This window comes from Panicum virgatum, chromosome 5K (genome assembly GCF_016808335.1).
Source record: "Panicum virgatum strain AP13 chromosome 5K, P.virgatum_v5, whole genome shotgun sequence".
Classification (NCBI taxonomy): Eukaryota; Viridiplantae; Streptophyta; class Magnoliopsida; order Poales; family Poaceae; genus Panicum; species Panicum virgatum.
Window position 1 is genome coordinate 23616756 of NC_053140.1, and position 22995 is coordinate 23639750.

Consider the following 22995-nt stretch of genomic DNA (forward strand, 5'->3'; position numbering starts at 1 on the left):
TTATATTCAGGTTGACATGTTGAAAGATGCTGAAGTACAAGTGAATTGTCCGCCTCTTTGTTTAAGCTTTTGGATTGAATTGGCTGGTGCATGCAACTCAATATGGTATCAAGGCCAGAGGTCTCGAGTTCGAATCCTGGCAGGCGCGATTGAATAAAATTATTTTCGGCGACTCTTATTTCCAGGTTTGAGGCTTGGCGGAGCCTACACGTGAGGGGGAGTGTTAAAGTATAAATGAATTGCCCACCTCTTCCCATCAGCTTAAGCTTTTAAGCTTTTTGGGTTGAATTGGTTGGTGCATGCAACTTAATAAAAGATACCAATTATGATAAGAATGAAATGAGCCACTCCAAGAGGCATTTAGTCAGGCTTGCATGGAACTTGCGGTTGAGCTGGTGTCATGCCAGGCACCTCCTAGTTAAACAACTATGACTACTGTAGCCTGCTAAGGATGCACACATGACAGAAGCAGCAGCATGAGGGATGCATCGTCAATTTGCCAAAGTATTTGGCTTTTTCTGAGTCACCTTTAGCATTGTCACTGCAGGATGATGTCACGGCCCTGATCGGGGAGCCATGCAGAATTAGGGAAATTGGGGACTGTGAGGGTAAACAAATGCTGAACCGGACACTTGAGATAGGGCACGGCGTCGTTGGCTGCACCCAATCTCAAGGTCTGGAGTTAGATGAGGATCTCTCCTAATAATTCTTAATTGATTCCTCTAATTGACACATCTCTTGTTATATAGAGATGCTTACTTGACCCTTAAGCTATATATCTAATTCTATCTCTAACTCTAACCCTAATGGAGACCCAAAAGGTCTAGTTTTGGCCCAGCCAACTGCCCATGACATAAGACATTTGTTATGAAGCTGATAAGTCTGGGTGCCTCTTGGGATTATACGTTCGAAGGATTTTTTTAGCTGATCATATTAGTGACTCCTCTCTTTGAAAGAGGGATGCCAACCTCTTTCAAAGGCATGCAAATATGCAATTGTCCTATCCCTATGTCTTCTCTCCTTTTTGCCTACGGCAATGGCCCCTTCTCATGTAAGAAAAAATATCTTCGATTATTGCAGGTCCTGCTGCTTGCCCTTGCCTTCTGGAGTTTCAACTTCACTAGTATTTGTGCTTTTGGTCTCCTAGCATATGTTGGATACATTTTATATGCTTTTCCTTCCTTGTTCCAAATGCATCGGTTGAATGGATCACTTCTAGTGTTCATTCTGCTATGGGCAGCCAGCACGTATGTCTTCAATGTGGCATTCACATTCTTTAACAAAAGATTTCAGAAGGTATCATGTCAAGGTACAAGTCCACCTGTCGTTATTTTATATATCAGTATTTATGAGAGGTTATCAAATCAATGTTGCAGGATATGAAGATCTGGGAGACTGTTGGGCTTTGGCACTATTCTATTCCTGGGTTATTCTTACTTGCCCAATTCTGCCTTGGAGTCTTTGTAGCACTGTGTAATCTTGTTAATAATTCTGTTTTCCTTTACGTGCAATCCATGGATGGTCCTTCATCAAGTGATGATCATCTCATTGATGGTATGTCTTAACTCTTATCATATTCTCATGAAGAAGAATTTTATTCCTGCCATAGTTGACAGTTAAGCACTAATGAACTATGAAGAAACTGCATCAAATTCCGTATATTTCTGATCCTTCTGTTTTTAAGTTTCAGAATCTGTTTTGAAGTCCTGCATTCCTTACCTTGTAATTGCTAAAGGAAGCATATTGAACTCATGATTCTTCAAGTTCTCCTCGAAACCCAATAATACAGTCATTCATGTTATCTTGACTTTAAAGCTCGGCAAGTTTTATGGGGCTATTTTCGGGATTCTAGGCTAGTTTGTTGTCTCATTATGTTATACCATTTCTAATTTTGTGAATTTTGAGAGTTTACAGCAAAGCCAACACTCCTGTAGTGTAGTGGCAATCTTCCTAGTTGAGGAAGACACCAACCAGGGTTCAAATCCTGGTGGCAGCAAAAAAAAAAACCTCGCTGGCAACCCGAAAAATAATGGCACGGCGCCGGCCTGTGGCACCTCCACGGGGTAGCTGCAGTGGTTGCTAACCCAGTGGGTCGTGGTCGGCTTAGGTTATGGTGCAGCACTCTAGGGTGAAGCCGGGGTTCGCGGTTTTCTCGGCTGGCTTGTCTGAGATTTATTCTTAGTGCAATGCCGTGGGGGCGGTCTTTTCCCCCGCCGGTCGAGTGTTTTTTAGAGTTTACTGCAAATGGATTGCATAGGAGCTCTACTGCATTTACTGTCCTATGTTTTGTATTGCGAACATTTTTTGTTCTGTATGATGTCATTGATTTCTCTTCTGTTTTGTTGTGGCCTGTTCTTTGCAGAGAAGGAAGATACAATGGTTCTGATTGTAGCAACACTAGCATGGGGTCTACGCAAACTTTCACGTGCAATTACTTTAACATTACTCTTTCTACTTGTGATGAAGCGAGGATTTATTCATGCTGTTTACAGTATGGTGAACCATTCCTTCTCTATGCTGTCTTTCTAAATTCATGGTAGTATTTATATGTTGTCCTATAACATGTGAGAAAATATTTATCTACCACTAATTTATGCATTTAATCTTAAAATGTTTGATCTCTAGATATATTCATCTACCGACAGCTCATATTTATGTTCTGAGTGTCTACTGGCATGCGTACCACATATATGTGAACTATGATGTCTCCATAGCAGATGCTCTTAAGGTTTATTTGTTGTTATCCCATCCCTTAAGTGCAAATGGTCCTATTCTTCTAAGTATTTGTTAGTGCTTCATTGCGCTTTTACATTGTTATTCTATTCTTTATGTGTCCACTCATTCATATTCACCAAGTCAGGCATGCAAAAGGTGCAATGTTCTGCTTTGTTTTCTTTATGTTGCTAGTTGATTCCTTTATCTTACTAAATTGCTTTGTGCACCTTCAAATAATTCCTTCAAATAATTCTTTTCTGTTGGTATATTTATAATAGATCTGTACCATTCCTAACTAGCCTACTTCTGTCTCAGTGTGCTTTTTCCTGGTGTTTTTGGTGAATCATTCAATCGACAAGAGACTACGCCAGATCTTAGTATTGTTCAGCGAGTTTCATTTTTCAATACTCTACATTCTTCAGCTTGATCTGGTGTCCAGTGCTCTGGAGCGCAGTGGTTCACTAACAATGGAGGTATTATCACAGTTAGGTGGGCACTCTTATTTTTATGTTGTCTCCATTTTTCTGTAGAAGGTACCCTTGTTTGTCATTTATACCTGAGGGCTATTAAATGGATAAAAGCTGTTAACCTAGGTCCTTGGATGAGGCACACGGCAAGGCAATGCACCTCAAATTGCATATCAGGCAAGGTGATGGATTTCTGCCCAAGGGGTGGAGGCTTTGTGCCATGCATATCTAGTCAAGCATAGCTTTGTGAAGGAAAAAGAAGGGAAAAATATAAAATGTGCTAGGCCTAAATGAAGCTCCTTTGTGGAATGATCCTAAATCAGCTAATCTAGTTTCAATCCATGATACCTACAAACTTACCATGATTCTGAAAGGTACGATAGACCTGAGACACGCATCTCATGGTGGAGCATGAAGATAGGAAATAGAAAGCTAGGTACTTGGTCCGCATAAAGCAGGAACACAAATATCAGTTTTAGGGCTTGATTTGTAACGTTGGTGACCAAGGTTATCACTTATGACAAGTCACTAATCACAGACCTTATCTGATTCTGCCAGAAAAATGTGTTTTTAAATATGCCATGTATTTTAATATGATGCATACGTCTTGCAATTTAAGAAAATATCTTAATCTTCGCGACATGTATTGAAAGAGTTAAAAGTTTGTCTCTTGTTAGAAGCAAGCTTTGGCTAGGCTGGCCGCCAGCCCTAGTGCCGTACGTGTCCTTTGGTTTGGTATGAGGATTAGTATTATTAGGCAAACCACAGTGGGGGTCTCCCTCACTGTACAGTTTCAAAAAATGTTATTAGGCAAGGACTTCTGTAGGTGTGGGCCTTGCTTCTATAAGCCTAACCCTAGAACTCTATTGTTCTGCCCATATTCCTGCTTTCATGGTATATATTCCTACTTCCATGGTATCAAGAGCCCTGGGTTCCTTACCCACTACACGCTGTCCTAGGTGCACCACCCTTGGCTGCACCCCCCCCCCCCCACACCAGCAGATCGCCGGGGCAACTCCACGCTGCCGCGACTACCATAGTTGGGACCCCCTCCCTCCCCTCGCCCGCTGGCTGACGGCAAGCAGCGGAAGGCTGAGGAGCAGGCAGCGCGTGACGCCGCCCTGGCGCAGCTGAGCGTGCCGTCGGCATGCAGGAGCGCGACGCTGCGGCCGCACGCGCCCGCTCTCTTCTGGATCAGGCTGCGCGTGACCGCAAGGCTGCTTCTCCCCCTGAAGACAATGACTGCAAGTCCCACATTTCCAGTCAGCAGCACCACACCATTCATGACGCCCTGCTCCTTCACGAGGCTGCCGCCGTCCTGAACCTTCATGCCCAAGGCTTTGCTGTCCAGAACATCCTATGTCTTGTTCCGATTGTTCCGGACAACTGAAATAATTATACTGTATTGTAGCTGTCGATTCGGTAGTGAACTGCCCAACAGAAATAATTATACTTCTCAAATAAATTGTCTTTTCTGAGATCTAATTCTGAGAACAATTGATCAAAATGCAACTGACCAAATTATCTGGAAGAATGTAAGATACAGTTTATGGATAGCCAGCTACGATTGTATTTTTTTGCATCCTTGTTTAAATTTAAACTTGATAAAATACAATGGTGAACATCATGCTCTCGTGCATAAATTTATTGCAGAATGATCGTTTAAATTCCACTGTGATATTCATGTGTTACCAGGATACACATTGGCGCGCCAAAGGGCCTCTAGCCTAGTGGTTAGAGGAGCCTGGCGGCACCCCTCAGGTCCTGGGTTCGACTCCCCGTGGGAGCGAATTTCAGGCTGAGGGTAAAAAAATCCCCTCGCTGGCCCCGGTGCCAAAGCACTGTGTGTGGACGGCCCAGGTTCCCATGGGTAACGGCCCCGGTGTCAGGGCGGGGCCAGGGTTCGGGGATTTTCTCGGTCGGGGAAGCCGAGGCTTCTTCTGAAAGTCAATACCGGTGGGGCGGTCTTTCCCCACCCGGCCGAGTTTTTTTTTTCTAGGATACACATTGGCAGAAATAGGCATGCTTTTTGTGGATTGTTCACTCTAATTGTTTCATGTGTCTGCTATTTTTCCTTCTAAGCAAGTGATTATATGTGCTCGATGATGAACCGTGATCATAAAAATTGACACACTGTTCTTTTGATGTGAATAATCAATTCATATTATAATCTGCTCCCTGATACATCTTGCAGGTCTCTCAAATAATGCTACAACAAAGGACTTCATAGAGATAGGCTCAATAGTGTGCTTCTGCGCTGTGCATAGTCATGGTTTTAAGATGCTCTTTTCACTATCAGCGGTTTTGCGGCATACACCTTGTCCACCAGTTGGATTCACAATTCTAAAGGCTGGTTTGAACAAGTCAGTTCTACTGTCAGTTTATAGTTCACAAAGTTCGCGAAATGATGAAGCCTGCCGTAACTCACATGGTATCACCTCATATTGTTGGCACTTTGACTCTTTTTATTGATAAATTAAAGCATGTAACATGTATAGTTCACCTAGGATTAAAGTTCCTCAAATATTGTCCTTTGGCCATTAATCCTGAACCAGATGGTGAGAATTTTTTCCTTCGTTGCTGATTTTAGTAGTTTAATAGTATATTTTTTGGGAGGGCAATGTATTTTTTCTATAAAACTGGTCACATTAGAACTCTTCCTTGTTGAAGTATGAGTGACTTGCCCTCCATTCCCTATCAGCTTAAGCTTTTGGGTTGAATTGGTTGGTGCATGCAACTCAATATGCTATCGGGGTTAGAGATCTTGAGTTTGAAACTTTGAATCGTAGCGGGCACGATTAAATAAAATAGTTGCAGCCGACTCCTACTTGCACGTTTGAGGCCTGGCGGAGCTTGCATGTGAAAGAGGGGGGGGGGGGGTTGTTGGAGTATAAGTGAATTGCCCTCCTTTCCCTATCAACTTATGCTTTTCAGTTGAATTGGTTGGTGCATGCTGTTGGACCAAGGATAAAAGCCCCCACCCCTCCCACTATAATACCTGGGTTTTATGGTCGGGTTGGCTAAGTGGGGCGCTCTAACTTGGTACCAGAGCCGAGGTCCTGGGTTCGATCCCTCCCGGCCACGCATTTCCGCTGCGCGATTTCCCCTGCGTCTCTCGTGTGCTGAGACCTGCTGCGGGCTACGCCGGGCACTAGAACCTGCTGCGGGCTACGCCGGGCTCGCACGCCGTAGGGGGAATGTTGGACCAAGGATAAAGGCCCCCGCCCCTCCCACTATAACACCTGGGTTTTATGGTCGGGTTGGCTAGGTGGGGTGCTCTAACTCATGCAACTCAATATTCCTGTTGTGCATTCATTTTAAATATCTATGCATTTCTTACATACACTTTCTATTTGGATAATTGAAACTCTATGTAGTAGAGGCACATTATTTTTTTAAAGAAAAACATTTGTTGAGACTTTGGAAGATGTTTATGTTTTTCTCGAATACAAACATGTTTATTTTGCAGCTGCATTTACCTATTCTTCATTCAGAAAGTAAATAAAACTTCAATTTGATTGTTTGCTACGATGGAGCATTTTGTCTTCAGTGCCTTTTTTTAAAATTTTCTTTGGGCATATTGGGCTAAATATTTCATACAAGCACAAATCCAAACAAGGTGTTTGTCGGACAGCCTAGGGTGTCTTCCTTTTAAACTTTCTGGTAGGGAGTTCTGATTACATGCAGATTTGGATACTACTTAGGTGCCTTTTTTTAGAAAATCCATAACATGTTATTTCCTTTTCTGTTGTTCTGCAGAGAGAAAAATTGCATCGTATCTCAGTAAAATTGGTCAGAAATTTCTGTCTGTGTACCGTTCATATGGAACTTATGTGGCTTTTCTGACAATTCTTTTGACTCTATACTTGGTGACCCCTAATTACATATCATTTGGTTACCTATTTTTCCTTCTATTTTGGATAATTGGAAGGCAGCTTGTGGAAAAGACAAAAAGGCGACTGTGGTTTCCTCTAAAAGTATATGCCGCGGTGGTTTTTATCTTTACCTACAGCCTGAGTGTTTCACCGATCTTTGCAGAATCAGTCTCAAAGTTTGTCAAACTAAATCCTGATCTGGGATTTGATCCTAAAGCTTCTTTGTTGGAAAATGTCTGGCAATCATTGGCCGTTCTAGTAGTAATGCAACTTTACAGCTATGAACGAAGACAAAATAGTGACATGCACTTTGGTGCATCTGATGCTTCGGTATCTGGACTTCTGGGGTTCCTAAGAAGATTTCTAATTTGGCACAGCGATAAGATATTATCAGTTAGTGTCTTTTATGCTTGCCTATCATCCATCAGTTTATCTGGCCTAATTTATCTGTTAGGCCTCATTGTGTTCTGTATGTTACCAAAAATGTCTCGAATTCCTTCAAAGGTTTACCTTGTCTACACTGGTTTACTTGCTGCATCTGAATATCTTTTTCAAATGGTCTGCAAGCCTGCACAAATGTGTCCTAATCAGCACTTATATGGTTTATCTGTGTTTCTTGGTCTCAAATATTATGATTCTGGGTTTTGGGGGGTTGAATATGGGCTTAGGGGAAAAGTTTTGGTGATTGTGGCCTGTACCATTCAGTATAATGTTTTCCATTGGTTAGATATGATGCCAACATCTCTGGTGCATAATGGAAAATGGGAAGAGCCCTGCCAGCTGTTTATTTCGTCCAATCCACCTTATAGTTCTGTGAGAAGCAATGAAGAAAATCATTCATCAAGTAGGTTTACTTCGTTGTTTTCTAAAGTTCAATGTCTTATAGGTAGCAGCTCAAGTTCATCTTTGGGTCCAGGCAACACTTACCAGAATTCAGAGTATGTCAATAATGCCATCAAAGGCTCAGATGAGGACAAAAGATACTCGTTTGCAAAGATTTGGGGATTGTCAAAAGAAAGCCACAAGTGGGATAAGAAAAGAATAATTTCTCTGAAAAGAGAAAGATTCGAAACTCAGAAGATGACATTCAAATGTTACATGAAGTTCTGGATAGAAAATCTTTTCAAACTGCGTGGTCTGGAAATTAACATGGTTGTGTTATTATTGGCAAGCTTTACATTGTTGAATGTTGTATCAATCTTCTATATCACGTGCCTCGTAGTCTGCATTCTTATGAACAGAGATCTAATCCAGAAATTGTGGCCCCTTTTTGTATTTCTGTTTGCTTCTGTCTTGATACTCGAATATTTTGCTCTTTGGAACAATTTGATGCCTCGGTTCCATGATATCAATGACATTAAAGTCCATTGCCGTGAATGCTTGAAGAATTCAAGGATTTTCTTTGACTACTGCTCAAAATGCTGGCTCGGTATGTCATTGGGTCTTTCTTCTCTGTAACTCAATGCTATTAAATGTGTTTTCTAAATTGGAACGTTTACTAACTATTTCTACATTTACAATGATGCAGGGATAATTGCTGATGATCCTCGAATTCTGATTAGCTACTACGTTGTGTTTATATTTTCCTCTTTTAAGCTTCGATCTGATCGTTTCTCAGGCTTCTCAGACTCAGATACATATCATGAGATGATGTCCCAAAGGAAAAATGCAGTAGTTTGGAGGGACCTCTCACTGGAAACAAAAAGCTTTTGGACGTTCCTTGACTATGTACGGCTTTATGCTTATTGCCATTTGTTAGACATAGTTTTGGCATTAATTGCTATCACCGGTACTCTAGAGTACGATGTTCTGCACCTTGGTTACCTTGGATTTGCTCTGGTTTTCTTTAGAATGCGACTTGAAATATTGAAGAAGAAGAATAAAATTTTCAAATATCTACGGATGTATAACTTTGTACTCATTGTTTTGTCACTAGCCTACCAATCTCCTTATGTTGGGCAGTTTAGCTCTGGCACGTGCGATCAAATTGACTACCTGTATGAAATAATTGGATTCTACAAGTATGACTATGGTTTTAAGATAACATCACGATCTGCTTTTGTTGAAATAGTGATCTTTCTATTGGTGTCTGTTCAATCATACATCTTTAGCTCTGGTGAGTTTGATTATGTGTCAAGATACCTTGAAGCAGAGCAAATTGGTGCTATGGTCCGTGAGCAGGAAAAAAAAGTTTTGAAGAAAACCGAGCAACTGCAGCATCTTCGCAGGTCTGAGGAGCATAAACGTCAGCGGAACATGCAAGTGGAGAGGATGAAGTCTGAGATGTACAATTTACAAAGTCAGCTTAACAGGATGAACTCTTTCACACCGATAAATGATACATCTTACAATGAGGGCCTGAGGCGCAGAAGGAATACTAAGCTGTACAGTGATACTAATACCCCAGATGTAGGTAATGAGACTGGATCACCAACAAAGCAAGATAATATAGGAAGCACTGAGTCAGCACAGTCCTTTGAATTTTCTGTAACAGATACACAGAAGAACATCAGAAATTTGATGTTCCAGGGCTCATCTGATACTATGAGATCACCAATCAGGGGGAGAAGTGATGAATTTGTGCACACTGATAATATTGGAAATTCCCAGGGTTTGACACCTGAGATCACTGAGTTTGAGGAGGGTGATGACAAAGTTAATTATAATTTATCCAAATGGGAGAAGGCAATGGGACAACCAAAGGAAAACCCACTAAAATCAGCTGTACAATTGATTGGTGATGGTGTCTCCCAAGTTCAGTCATTTGGAAACCAGGCAGTCACAAATATTGTTAGCTTCTTGAACATTGATCCAGATGAACCACACTCTAATGAGCATCCTGCAGAAGGTGACATTTATGATGTTGTTGAGAGTCAGAAGGAAACACAAGATGGGCAGCTTCTGAGAACACATTCAGTTTCAGATATCTCAGGGACTAAAGTTAAATCATGTATGCCAATTGGTGTGATCTTTAGATATATATGGTATCAGATGCGAAGTAATTATGATTATGTTTGCTATTGCTGTTTCGTTCTGGTTTTCTTGTGGAATTTTAGTTTGCTATCCATGGTCTACCTTGGGGCACTTTTCTTATATGCTCTTTGTGTGAACTATGGCCCAAGTTACTTGTTTTGGGTCATCATTCTGATATACACTGAGCTCAACATTCTGTCACAGTACATATATCAGATTATCATTCAGCACTGTGGTTTAAATATACATTTACCTCTTCTCCAGAGATTAGGTTTCCCTGACGATAAAATAAAGGCATCGTTTGTTGTCAGCATATTGCCTCTCTTTTTAGTCTATATATCCACTCTCTTGCAGAGCTCTATTACTGCCAAAGATGGTGAATGGGTTCCGGTAACAGAATTCAGCTTTCTTAGCACAAGAAACAACATTGAAGAGAAACATTGTATGCCTTACAGTTGGAGAGAGAGGCTAAAAAGTTTGCACTTGCCTGTAATGAATCTCATAAGGATGATCACAAGAGGCTTATCTAGATATTGGATGTCATTAACACATGGAGCAGAATCTCCTCCATATTTTGTGCAACTTACGATGGAGGTAAACCATTGGCCAGAAGATGGAATCCAGCCAGAGAGGATAGAGTCAGCCATAAATAGGGTGCTTACTATTGCACATGAAGAACGATGCCAGGCTAACTCTTCTACTTCTTGCCACTGTTGTAGCAAAGTCCGGATTCAAAGTATCGAGAAAAGCAAAGAAAATTCAAATATGGCTCTTGCTGTACTAGAAGTTGTTTACGCTGCTCCTGCAGTATGCCAACAAGCAGGATGGTACAATTCACTCACTCCAGCAGCTGATGTAGAAAGGGAAATTCATGAGTCACAAAAAGCTGGTATTTTTGAGGAAATAAATTTTCCTTACCCAATTGTCTCAGTGATAGGTGGTGGGGGTAAAAGAGAGATCGATCTTTATGCATATTATTTTGGTGCTGACTTGGCAGTTTTCTTCCTTGTTGCAATGTTCTATCAATCTGTCCTAAAAAATAAGAGTGAATTTTTGGAGGTTTACCAGCTGGAGGATCAGTTCCCGAAAGAATTTGTTTTTATCTTAATGGTGAGCTCACCTTCCCTTTAACACTACTGTTGTTTCTTGTTTGATTTGCGAGCTATTTTACTGTTTTAATTAAGTTTCATTTTATGAGCTATTTGCTTTCTTAGTGATTCTACTACCTTTCTTGCAGGTTCTCTTTTTCTTGATAGTGGTTGACCGCATTATATACCTATGGTCCTTTGCCACTGGCAAAGTTGTTTTCTATATATTTAACCTTGTGCTTTTCACGTATTCGGTCACTGAATATGCTTGGGGAATGGAGCTAGCTCACAGGGATGTTGGAGGACTTGTACTGCGTGCTATCTACCTTACAAAATCAATTTCCCTAGCACTGCAGGCATTACAGATCAGATATGGTATTCCAAACAAGAGCAACTTATATAGACAGTTCTTGACTAGCAAAGTAACACAAGTAAATTACTTGGGTTTCCGGCTGTATCGCGCTTTACCATTCTTGTATGAATTGCGGTGTGTGCTTGATTGGTCTTGCACAACCACATCATTAACAATGTATGATTGGCTAAAGGTACGTATGGGTTGTCGATATTCTTTTGCAGTTACATGGTTAATCACCATTTTTTTTTGCATATAGGCCCTAAAGCAAACCTAAAGTATGTTAAATCGCTGTATCTATCTTAGGGCCTGGTTGTTGGAGCTGCAGCTTTTAGAGCTTTTCTGAAAAGCAGCTGCTGGCCTTTTCTTCTGAAAAGCCCATAATAGCTTTTAGATGATGCTTTTAGGGGGTGTTTGGTTTATGGGACTTATGCAAAAGTTCTTGGGACTTATGGGGCTAAAGAACCAAATAGGTGGGTGATACAGCCGGATCTTTATTTATGGAACTCACGAGGACAGCTTACAGATAGAGGCAAGTTAACCCAGATCGCCCTCCCTTGGAGGCTCTGATCTCTTTGGGGTTATCTTCTTGCTTACAGACTCCGACTCACACACGACTTATATAGATCCTAACAAACCTGATCCTGCCAACAACTAAGCAACTAACTCTCCTACTCAGCCGGTGCAGCAGCTGCTAGTCCTGCAACCGATCCCGCGTCCTTTGTGCGCTTGCGCCTGGAGTATGTGCGCCCAACAAACGCGTCCACAACATGGGACTTTTTGGAGCTAAACTGGTAGTTGGGGCTAAAGAAATAGAAGTCCCTCTTGAGGAGTTTTTTGGACTAAAAGCCTACATGAGGCCTGTAGGAGGAAATGATGGCTTGTATTCCTCCAACCCTAGAAGGGTGGGTATATATAGATCCTATATATGGGCCTCTAGATGGGCCTCTATACACATGGGCTCAATATACTCCAACACCCCCCGCAGTCTGAACTACCGGCGCAGCGGTGTTCAGGACTGGACAACAAGAAAGCTAACACCCCCCGCAGTCTGAACAACCGACGCAGCGGTGTTCAAGACTGGACAAGAAGAAAGTACAAGTAGAGTACAAAGTGCAAATACTCCCCCGCAGCCACAACTAGCCACCGGCTACGTTGAGGCTGGATCGAAACTCCGAGAAGGTCGACGAGGGCAGCCTCTTGGTGAAGATGTCAGCAAACTGGGAGGTAGTCGGGACATGGAGTACCCGAACATCGCCGATTGCGACTCTGTCGCGCACGAAGTGTAGGTCGATCTCCACGTGCTTCGTCCGCTGATGCTGAACGGGGTTGGTGGAGAGATACACGGCGCTGACGTTGTCGCAGTAGACGAGCGTGCTCTTGGCGAGCGGACTGTGGAGCTCCGCCAAGAGCTGTCGTAGCCAGGACGCCTCCGCCACACCGTTAGCGACAGCACGGTACTCCGCCTCGGCACTGGAGCGGGAGACAACCGGCTGCCGCTTCGACGACCAAGAGATCAGGTTGCCGCCCAGGAAGACGGCATAGCCGGAAGTGGAGCGACGAGTGTCCGGGCAGCCAGCCCAGTCAGCGTCGGTATAGACCACCAGCTCAGCAGAGGAGGAGCGGTGAAGTACCAGGCCGAGGTCCACAGTGCCATGGACGTACCGGAGGAGACGCTTCAGCGCAGCAAGGTGTGACTCCCGGGGATCATGCATATGGAGACAGACCTGCTGAACAGCGTAGGTGAGATCCGGCCTAGTGAAGGTGAGGTACTGCAAAGCGCCGGCCAGACTCCGGTAGGCAGTAGGATCATCCACCGGAGCACCCAGATCAGCAGACAGCTTCGCCTGAGTGTCGACTGGAGTCGAGCAGGGCTTGCAATCAGTCATCCCAGCCCGCTCCAGAATATCGAGGGCGTACTGCCGCTGGTGAAGGAGAAGACTAGACGGGCGAGGCTCAACAGTGACGCCCAAGAAGTGGTGGAGCTGACCAAGATCCTTCATAGCGAACTCCCGCTGCAGAGAGGATATGACACTCTGAAGCAACTGCTGACTGGAAGCTGTGAGCACAATGTCGTCGACATATAGCAGCAGATAGGCAGTCTCATCCCCACGTCGGTAGATGAAGAGAGACGTGTCAGACTTGGCCTCGGTGAATCACAGTGTCATCAAGAACGTGGCGAACCGAGAGTACCAAGCCCGAGGAGCCTGCTTCAGTCCATAGAGAGACTTGTTGAGCCGGCAGACCATATCCGGACGACTCGAGTCCACAAATCCCGCTGGCTGAGAGCACTAGACAGTTTCTGACAAGGTGCCGTGACGAAACGCATTCTTCACGTCTAGCTGGTGCACAGGCCAAGTGCGCGAGAGCGCAAGCGAGAGGACAGTGCGCACCGTAGCGGGCTTCATGACCGGGCTGAAGGTCTCATCATAGTCCACACCAGGCCGCTGAGGGAACCCCCGGAGAACCCAGCGAGCCTTGTAGCGCTCCAGTGTGCCGTCAGCCCGACGCTTGTGCGTCCAGATCCACTTGCCAGTCACCACATTGCAACCAGACGGACGCGGCACGAGGTCCCACGTCTAGTTGGCAAGAAGAGCCGCGTACTCCTCTTCCATCGCGCGACGCCAGTGAGGATCCGCTAAGGCGTCGCGGACAGAGGAAGGTACCGGAGAGACCCGCGGCGCTCCCTCGGTGGCGGAGAGAGTCGCGGCCTGGGACGCCATCCGCCGAGTCACCATGGGATGGATATGCCGAGGATCCCGATGGATGACCGGCGGGTGGTACACCTCCGGCTCAGCTCGAGAGGGAGCCGGAGGTGGCGGCAGCGGCGGCGACGGCTCCGGTGTCGGCGTCGCAGGAGCCTCCGGAGCAGGAGGCGGCGCCGGTGTCGACGCCGAACGACGCCGGTACACCTGCGTCGGCTCAGCGTACCGCTGCGGTGGCGGGGTCGGCGCCGAGCGGCGCCAGTACACCTGCACCGGCTGAGCGTACCGCGCAGGTGCAGGGGAAGGCACCAGGGCCGCGCGTGGCGCAGCGGGTGACACCGGGTTCGCGCACGGCACGACCGAAGGTCCGGGGACCGCCCGTGGCGCGACCGCGGGCACCGGGGCTGCGCTCGGCGCAGCAGGGATCACCGGAAACGGTGCCGGCGTGCCGGGAAAACCTGCAGGAAAAGGACAGACAGGTAACGGTGGCTGAACCACCGGGTCAGTCGGAAACAGAGACTCTAGCTTGGGGTCAGGAGAAGGTGTAGAGGAGGTGGAGTAGGGGAAATCCGACTCGTCGAAGACAACGTGTCGGGAGATCAGGACGCGGCGAGTGGTGAGGTCAAAGCATCGGTACCCCTTGTGGTCAGGGGAGTACCCGAGGAACACACAACGAGTCGAGCGGGGCGCTAGCTTGTGAGGAGCGGTGGCGGAGGTGTTAGGGTAACACGCACACCCGAAGACCCGAAGGTGGTCGTAGCGAGGAGGGGTACCGAAAAGAGCGTGGTGTGGAGTGGGAGCAGGAGAAGCAGTGGACGGAAGACGGTTGAGCAAGTAGGTGGCGGTGTGGAGGCTCTCAGCCCAGAACGCGGGGGGAGAGAAGCCTGGATCAGAAGGGTGCGCACGACGTCGTTCGTCGTGCGAATCATCCGCTCAGCCTTGCCGTTCTGAGGAGAGGTATACGGACAAGACATACGCAGCTGAACACCCCGAGACAGGAAGAAAGACCGGGAGGTGGAGTTATCGAACTCCCGCCCGTTGTCGCACTGGACGGCCTTAACGGTGAGGCCGAACTGAGTGGACACCCAGGCAAAGAAGTGGAGGAGGGTGGGGAAGGTCTCAGACTTGGCACGCAAAGGAAACGTCCAAGAGTAGTGCGAGAAGTCATCGACCACCACCAGATAGTACTTGTAGCCAGAGGCTGAGTACAGGGGAGGTTCATAGGTCACAGCGAACAAGGTCGAATGCATGCGTCGCATGCGAGGAAGAAGAGGAAAAAGGAAGTCGAACATGACGACCGAGCTGGCACACATGGCAGAGGGGCTGAGCAGGAGCCCTAGTACCAGGAACATCGGTACTACGACCGAGCTGAGCCAGAACGTCGCGGCCAGGGTGACCAAGACGACGGTGCCAAGTGGTGGAAGACGGCGTCGCGGCAAAAGCGGCAGACCAAGACGGCCAGGGCGAAGAAGAAGACGAGAGTGGTGCAGCGGAAGAAGGAAGGCGAAGGGTGTAAAGGGGCCCCGTGCTGTCACACCGGAGTAGCGGACGCCGGGAGGCCGAATCCTTTACAGTGAGGCCAGAAGAATCAAACTCGATGGAACAAAAATTGTCAGCTGTAAACTGACGAATGGAAAGAAGGTTATGAACCATCTGAGGAGCAACAAGGACATTGGGAAGACGAAAAGAGTAAGGAGCAGAACCCACGGCGGTGACAGGAAGACAAGACCCGTCATCAACCATGATGGAAGAAGGACAAGAGGGGTGTGGGGGTCGAACAGAAGAGAGGATACCGGCATGTGGGGTGGTGTGGAAGGAGGCACCCGAGTCGGCGATCCACTCGGTGCAGATCGGCGGCGTCCCCCCCATGGCGCTGAAGGACTGCGCCAGTGCGGCCTGGTCCCACCCCCCAGGCCAGGTCGGCTGCTGGCTGGGTGGAGCGGGCGGTGTCCAGAACGGCGCGAACAGGGGAGCAGCAGCGGCGAGCATGGCTACCGGCTGGGGCAGAGGACGAGGGCCCGCGACGGCCTGGACCGGCGCGGCGTGCGCGACGGGCGCGACAGCCTGCGCAGCGGCGAGAGAGGCAGCGGCCCGCGCGGGGTCCCTGGGCGCGACGGCCTGGGCGGCGTGCGCAGTGGGCGCGACGGCCTTTGCGGCGTGCGCGGCGGCGAGGGAGGCGGCGGCCCGCGCGGCCTGCGCGGCGTGCGCAGTGGCGGCCACAAAGGCGGCGGCGGCGGCCAGGTCGGCGGGCGCGACGGCCTGAGCCGGCGCGGCGGGCGCGAGGGCGGCCTGCGCGGCGGGCACCCGCGTGGCCTGCATGGCGTGCACGGCGGGCGCGCCGGCCTGCGCGGCGGGCGCGATGGCGGCCTGCGCGGCCAGAGGTGCGGTGACCAGAGGAGCGCGCGGCCGAAGGTGCGCACCGGCCTGCAGGGGCAACGGCCCAAGACCAGAGCGGGGCGTACAACCCATGGCACAGGCGCACAGAGGCGCCGTGCCTCTCGCGGCCCCGGCGTCCAGCGCTGGCTCCAGGGCGCGCCAGGGGCACCAGGGGTCGGCGACGGGCGGGGCGCGCCAGGGGCACCAGGGGTCGGCGACGGGCGGGGCGCGCCAGGGGCCGGCGGCCGGAGCAGATCCGACGGCGCCCACGGCCCCGGCAGTGCCCGCGGCGGCGTTCGCGAGCAGGGGAGCAGCGGGAGGGGCGGGAGCAGCGGGAGGTGCGGCCGCAGCGTGGACGCAGTCGGAATGGAACCCCCTGTCGCAGGCGTCGCACACGAAGGTCTTCCCCAGCTTCTCCTGGCGGGCGCAGGAGGCGCAGAGCGGAGGCGGGTAGCCCCAGCCGGCCTCCCCAGGGTGCGGCGCCGACAGCGGCAGCCCCAGGCTAGGGAGCAACCCGGCGGGCACGCTCCCTATGGGCCCAAACGGGGTGCTCCTCAGCTCGGGCGGCCGGTGGAGCCGCAGCACCACCTCGAGGGCCTCCTGCTGGAGCCGCAGCTGCTGCTGTGGGCTGGGCGCAACCAGAGGCAGCAGCGGGGGCGGGGGCAGGGGCGCGGCGTAGGCAGGCGGAGCGAGCTCCTGCGGTGGCGACGGGCCCCGTGGCGTCGGGGGCTCGGACGGCGGCGGGGACGGCGCCTCGTTGAGGTCGATGTCGAGATGCGGCGGGCGATCCATGCCGGAATGGGGGGATCGAGCTCGCTGGAGAAAGGCGGGGCCAGAAGCAGGGGAGGAAGGAGGGGAGGGCGGCGCCGCCTGCAGCTAGGGGAGGGCGGCGCCGCCTGCAGCTAGGGGAGGGCGGCGGCGCTGCAGGGACGACCAGCGGCGCTTGCAGCTAGGGCGGGCGGCCGGCCATGCGCCTGCAGGAGAGGTGCGCCGCCGGGAGCAGAGGTAAACCTAGTCTGATACCATGTAGGAGGAAATGATGGCTTGTATTCCTCCAACCCTAGAAGGGTGGGTATATATAGATCCTATACATGGGCCTCTAGATGGGCCTCTATACACATGGGCTCAATATACTCCAACAAGGCCTACTATTCCACCCCCTACCCCTGGTCCCCACCAGGGTTTTTTTTCCCAACCGGTAACCCCAAACCGGAGCACTCCGGTTCCGGTAAACCGGACCGGTTTGACCGGTTACCGGTAGAAACCGGTCAAATTCAAATTTGAATTCAAAAAACTCAGTTCAACCGGTTCGTACCGGTATACCGGTCGGTTAGACCGGTTTACCGGCCGGTTTGACCGGTTTGAATTCAAATCCAAATTTAAAATCGCATGTGTAACCGGTTTGGACCGGTATACCGGCCGGTTTGACCGGTTTACCGGCCGGTTAGACCGGTTTATCAAGTGGGCCTTAATGGGCGTCTCATTTTTTTCTTTTTCTTTTTTGTTTTAACTTTAAATGCCTGAAAAGTATGTTAAACGAATGAATTTTTGAGAAAATTTGACACCATTAGATTCGTCACACCTTGAAGTATTTTTAGGAATTTTTCATTTTTTTGAATTCAAATTTGAATTTTGAATTTGGGCAGGTTTGGTACCGGCCCAAACCGGAACCGGACCGGTTCCCACCGGTAAGGGAAACCCTGGTCCCCACCTCTTGGATGCATGCAGATTAGGGGTAATATGGTACTTTGTGCACTCATTTAATGACCTCTAGTCCCTTTTAGTCCCTGGAACCAAACGGGTAGAGACTAAAATTAGTCTAGGGACTTTTTGCAACCAAACACCACCTTAACTTTCTGGACTCTAAAAGCTACAAAAGGCTTAGAAAACCGAGCTTTTCAGCTTTACATATAAACTCAGCTTTTCTGAGCTTTTGGTTTTCTGAAAGCCGCGCGAGAAGTTCACTATTTGTTTGAGCTTCTAGCTTTTCATGTTGAAAAGCTGCCCAGAAGCTCAAACAAACAGGGCCTTAGTATGCTGTGAATTGTGCGCACTTACATAATTTCTTGAAGTATTTCCCATACAAGGGTTCCTTTTCCCATATTTTCCTTTTAGCAATCCTAACATTTAATGTAGCACGTTTCATACTTAAATTAACTCATGTCTTTAAGGATGAATCACTTCTATGGCAATCTGCAGGTGTAAAGGGGAGTGGGGCTGGTTGTGTGTGTTTGGTGGTGGTGAGGTCCTTATTTTTCTCTTTTTGTAAGAGTCCTGTACGGTTAAAAACACTGTCCCCCATTCTAATCCAAGGTGGGGTGTTGGTTACTTGATTGGACTTTCTCTCCTCTTAATATAAAGATACACAGCTCTCCTGCACTGCATGTTCGAGAGGGAAAATTGATTCTGTAGCATCGTAAGATCACAACTTCCGTAAAATACCATCAAAAGCGCTTGCACCCGTAAATACCACTTGAAGATGCAAACGTTACCGGAAGGTGCCAATCTGTTAGATCACGCCTGCAACTCTGTTAACTTGGACAAAAATACGCTCAAGCTGTTATAAGGAATAAGAAACACGCACACAGCACGTAAGAAACAAGCTCATGGCTCATACTTAACCATTTCAACACAAGAACACTCTCTATAGCAACACATGCACTGAATATAACTAACAGCAACAGGTGCTTCATGTTAATAGAATATAACACATGCACTCTCCATTTCCAACAATTTATTTAATTGTATTTTACAGTATTGTTTTCATTGCTACATAAAATGTTGCAATATGATACTTCTATTCATCTGAACAGTTGGAGGACATATATGCAAGCTTGTTTCTTGTGAAATGCGATGCAATTTTGAATAGAGCAAATCATCGACAAGGAGAAAAGCAATCAAAAATGACAAAGTTCTGTAGTGGGATATGCTTATTCTTTGTACTTATTTGCGTTATTTGGGCTCCTATGTTGGTATGTGACACAGCAATCTTCCACAATAGTAGCTATGTTTATTTGTCTTTTCCATACTGCTTACCTAGTTTCCATTTATATTCACATTTCCTTTTGTTTACAGTTGCATTTCCTTTTCCATGTCCCCACAAAGAATAGTTGTTTAAATGGATACTTGTTACATATGTATTTTTATTTTAATGATTTTAATAAACCATAGATGACTGTCCGTCATTTTGTTCTCAAATATACTTTGTGTTGAGTACTGCTTTCTGCTGAGTACAGAAAACATGATATACTTGTGTAACATTCTTTCTTGACCATATCGTTCAATTTTGTAAACTTACTTTGCTAATCGCCAAAGGCAATGTTCAAGCATTAATGCTGTTCCCATTTTCCCTTAGTCAAATTGTTACCATTAACTTCCCTGAACTCATTTTTTGTTCTTGAATACCCAATCTAACTGGTAGAGCTCTTGCAATGTCTGAAGAAGCTTCTTTCTCTTTGAAAATTACAGATTTATAGTAGCGGTAATCCTACAAATATTGCCAACCCCATTATTGATGTAAGTATTCGGATTGATATAAAGGCACTTGGTGGAAGATTAACCTTGTTTAAGACTACTGCTTGTGAAAAAATACCCTGGAAGTACTTGAAGGCCTATGATGATGTTGATCCTCTAGGATACCTAGGGTCATACAATGTCGATGACATTCAGCTGATTTGCTGCCAACCTGATGCATCAACAATGTGGTTGATACCTCCTCCAGTCCAAAGTAGATTCATTCAATCCCTTGAGAGAGAAATACCTTTTGAAAAGATGGAACTTATTTTAAATTGGGATTTTCTCAGAGCTAGACCAAAAGGGAAGGAATTAGTGCGCTATGAATCCCCTATTGAACACTGTCCGAGTGTAGATGATGTTAAACAAGTGCTTAATGGAACTACACACAGCTTCAGCATAATCGATGCTTACCCTAGGTACTTTCGGGTTACTGGATCAGGTGAAGTCCGGCGATTAGAAGCAGCGGTATGCCGTAAAGTTCTGGACATTTTTTTGTTAGCTTTCCCTACCAAAAGCTAAATTGTTTTGTTATATCCATAATTGCAGATAGATTCAGTAAGTGGGGAACTGCTATTTAATAATGGCACTCCTCCTTGGTGGTCATTCTATACAAAACCCTCAGATTTGGCAGGCTGTCAAGGGCTGAATGGTCCCATGGCCATAGTTGTGTCTGAGGAGACACCTCGTACGTATCTATCCTTGCTCTTAAGTTGATGAGTTCTCTGCTAACTCTAGCATGGCCTTTAAAAGCTAATAGACAAGATTTATTATTTCACATTGTTTGAAGATATTGATAATTTAACAATGAGAAATATCTAGTTATATTTTACCTGTAGTCATCTATGGTGTTGCCCTCACATTGTTTATTTTCTTGCTCTTCCATTGAATGATATTGTGATTTAGTGTATTTTTTTTAAAAAAAAGCAATAATACATCTGGGCTTTCATTGTGGACTTATTTGATTTAGGTACAATGACAAACTCACAGAAAAGGTGGACTAATGGGTTTTCATTGTTGGCAGAGATTTAACTTAGCTTTCTTTATACTTCATGTTTGTTATTTTTTACTGATTTCCATCATCACAGAAACTCAAATGTATGTTAAATAGTTTAGTTGTAATTTTATCCAGAACAAACCCATGAGTGTGGTTATTTCTTTCCTCTTGTTAGTTTTTGTTTGTACCGTGGAGCTAAGGTTACTTTAAATGCTATCACCTTCCTGCTAACAATTTATGCATTTTTTTTTGTTCAGAGGGTATTATTGGTGAAACACTCAGCAAATTTAGCATATGGAGTTTATACATTACTTTTGTTTTAGCTGTTGCAAGATTTATTAGGCTGCAGTGCTCAGACTTGAGAATGAGAATACCATATGAGAATCTTCCGTCTTGTGACAGGTACGTCAGATATATGTGAGAATGTTCTACTTTATTTTGAGAGAGCTTTATACGTAAACAACAGTGGAAAAAGGTAAAAATTCAACTATGTATCTTGTGAACAACATTTGGATTCATGTCTTTGGGAAAGAATCCATCTCTAGTTCTACCATCATTTTTTTTCTCAATTGGTCTTGTGCAACTGTGCTTCCGAAGCTCCTCCAGAGCATGCTAATGTTCCTCTTCTTTTTTTTTTTGATTTGGGAACACTAAGGCCTCAGAAATGTATGACCTTCCCTATGTCTTTCTTTATCCAAATCCAGTTCCTCTTCCGTTCTTTTGATTTGGGAACACTGGGGCCTCCTTTTTTTTCCCTTAATGGAATGCTAAAGCCTCCTTTTGGTATGTGGGAAATTGTAGGAATTTTGAAGGATTCAATTCCTATAGGAAAGTAGGAAACAAACCATTTGGAACAAAGGATTGGACTTGCAATCTTACGAAATTCATTTTGGACTAGCTTGTTCTATAGGAATTTTGGAGGATTTCTAATACGAGGTGCAACTTCATGGATAAAAATCTAACTGATCTAATTCTGCAAATGATCATTTGGTTTCTCGATCCTTCTTTACCCATTTGCATTCTGCAAAATCTTGTGTTTTCTATTCTTGTGATAGAAACGGTCTAGACATCCACAACAATAAGAGGAATTTCATACTTCCATGCTCCTCTCACCAAGTTAACTTGCATCAGATGCTAAATTTTTCTCGTTTTAGTTTCCAGTGTTGGGCAATACTCAGAGGTGTTGCTTGTGCTTGAGGTCATCATTGTGAATGATCAAGTGCACAAAGAGCATGATGGTGTCTGCCGTGAGTGCACAATTGTGGAGGAAAATTTTTGGCACTGTCCATAATTTGCAAGCTATCTCCATAACTTCCATGTGTTTTTAGGTGTCTTGTCATTCTATCTATCTGTTGTGACTACTCTTTGGTACCGACATGTGTTGTTCCACCACACCCACCCCTTTGACTAACTCAGTTCATCCAGAACCACAGTTATCAGCTTGGATGCGACCACAGATGGCATCTGTTCAAACCTTATAGCAGCATACTTTAGCTTGTAGTGGTGGCGTGAGATAAGTTGCCCCAAAAGTATGTCCTAATCCGAAAGATTTCATAGGCATATGCACAGCTCTAAAGCCCTAATTTTTTGCCCTGTTCCGCTAGGCGTCGATTAGCCGGCGATTAGGCGCGACTACGCGCTGGGCGAAGCCCGTCGCCTCGCCTATGGGGGTAGTCGCCCATCTAGGCGGGCGGAGGTGGCGACTGGCGCAGAGAAGCAGGGACAGGGGCGGCGGAGGTGGCGACCGGCGCAGAGGAGGCGGGGACGGGGGTGGCGGAGGTGGCGACCGGCGTCGAGGAGGCGAGGAAGGGGGCGGCGGAGGTGGCGACCGGAGCGGAGGCGGCGGGGACGGGGTCGGCGGAGGTGGCGAACGGCGCGGAGGAGGCGGGGGCGGGGGCGGCGGCGGCGCGGAGGAGGCTGGGACGGGGTCCCTG

At 46.8% G+C, this 22995-nt stretch overlaps 1 protein-coding gene across 9 annotated transcripts in view; it reads left to right on the plus strand.

The window, feature by feature from the left end:
- The window catches only part of LOC120709489 (piezo-type mechanosensitive ion channel homolog), a 33560-nt gene that overhangs the window by 9051 nt on the left and 1514 nt on the right, over positions 1-22995 (plus strand). For 5 of the 9 annotated variants that reach the window (XR_005689692.1, XM_039995147.1, XM_039995148.1 and 2 more), the window contains exons 9-20: positions 1081-1296; positions 1377-1554; positions 2363-2491; positions 3031-3204; positions 5377-5613; positions 6942-8486; positions 8586-11140; positions 11268-11663; positions 19365-19523; positions 20020-20532; positions 20614-20752; positions 21319-21463. Coding sequence is in view for 7 of the 9 variants with exons in the window: in XM_039995147.1 (XP_039851081.1) it covers positions 1081-1296; positions 1377-1554; positions 2363-2491; positions 3031-3204; positions 5377-5613; positions 6942-8486; positions 8586-11140; positions 11268-11663; positions 19365-19523; positions 20020-20532; positions 20614-20752; positions 21319-21463 (6386 nt within the window). In the remaining 2 variants the exon portion in view is untranslated. Of the gene's footprint in view, positions 1-1080; positions 1310-1376; positions 1555-2362; positions 2497-3030; positions 3205-5376; positions 5614-6941; positions 8487-8585; positions 11141-11267; positions 11664-18750; positions 18865-19364; positions 19524-20019; positions 20533-20613; positions 20753-21318; positions 21464-22995 lie in introns of those variants that run through there. The other 4 variants (XR_005689693.1, XM_039995150.1, XM_039995153.1 and 1 more) reach the window with 4 other exon arrangements.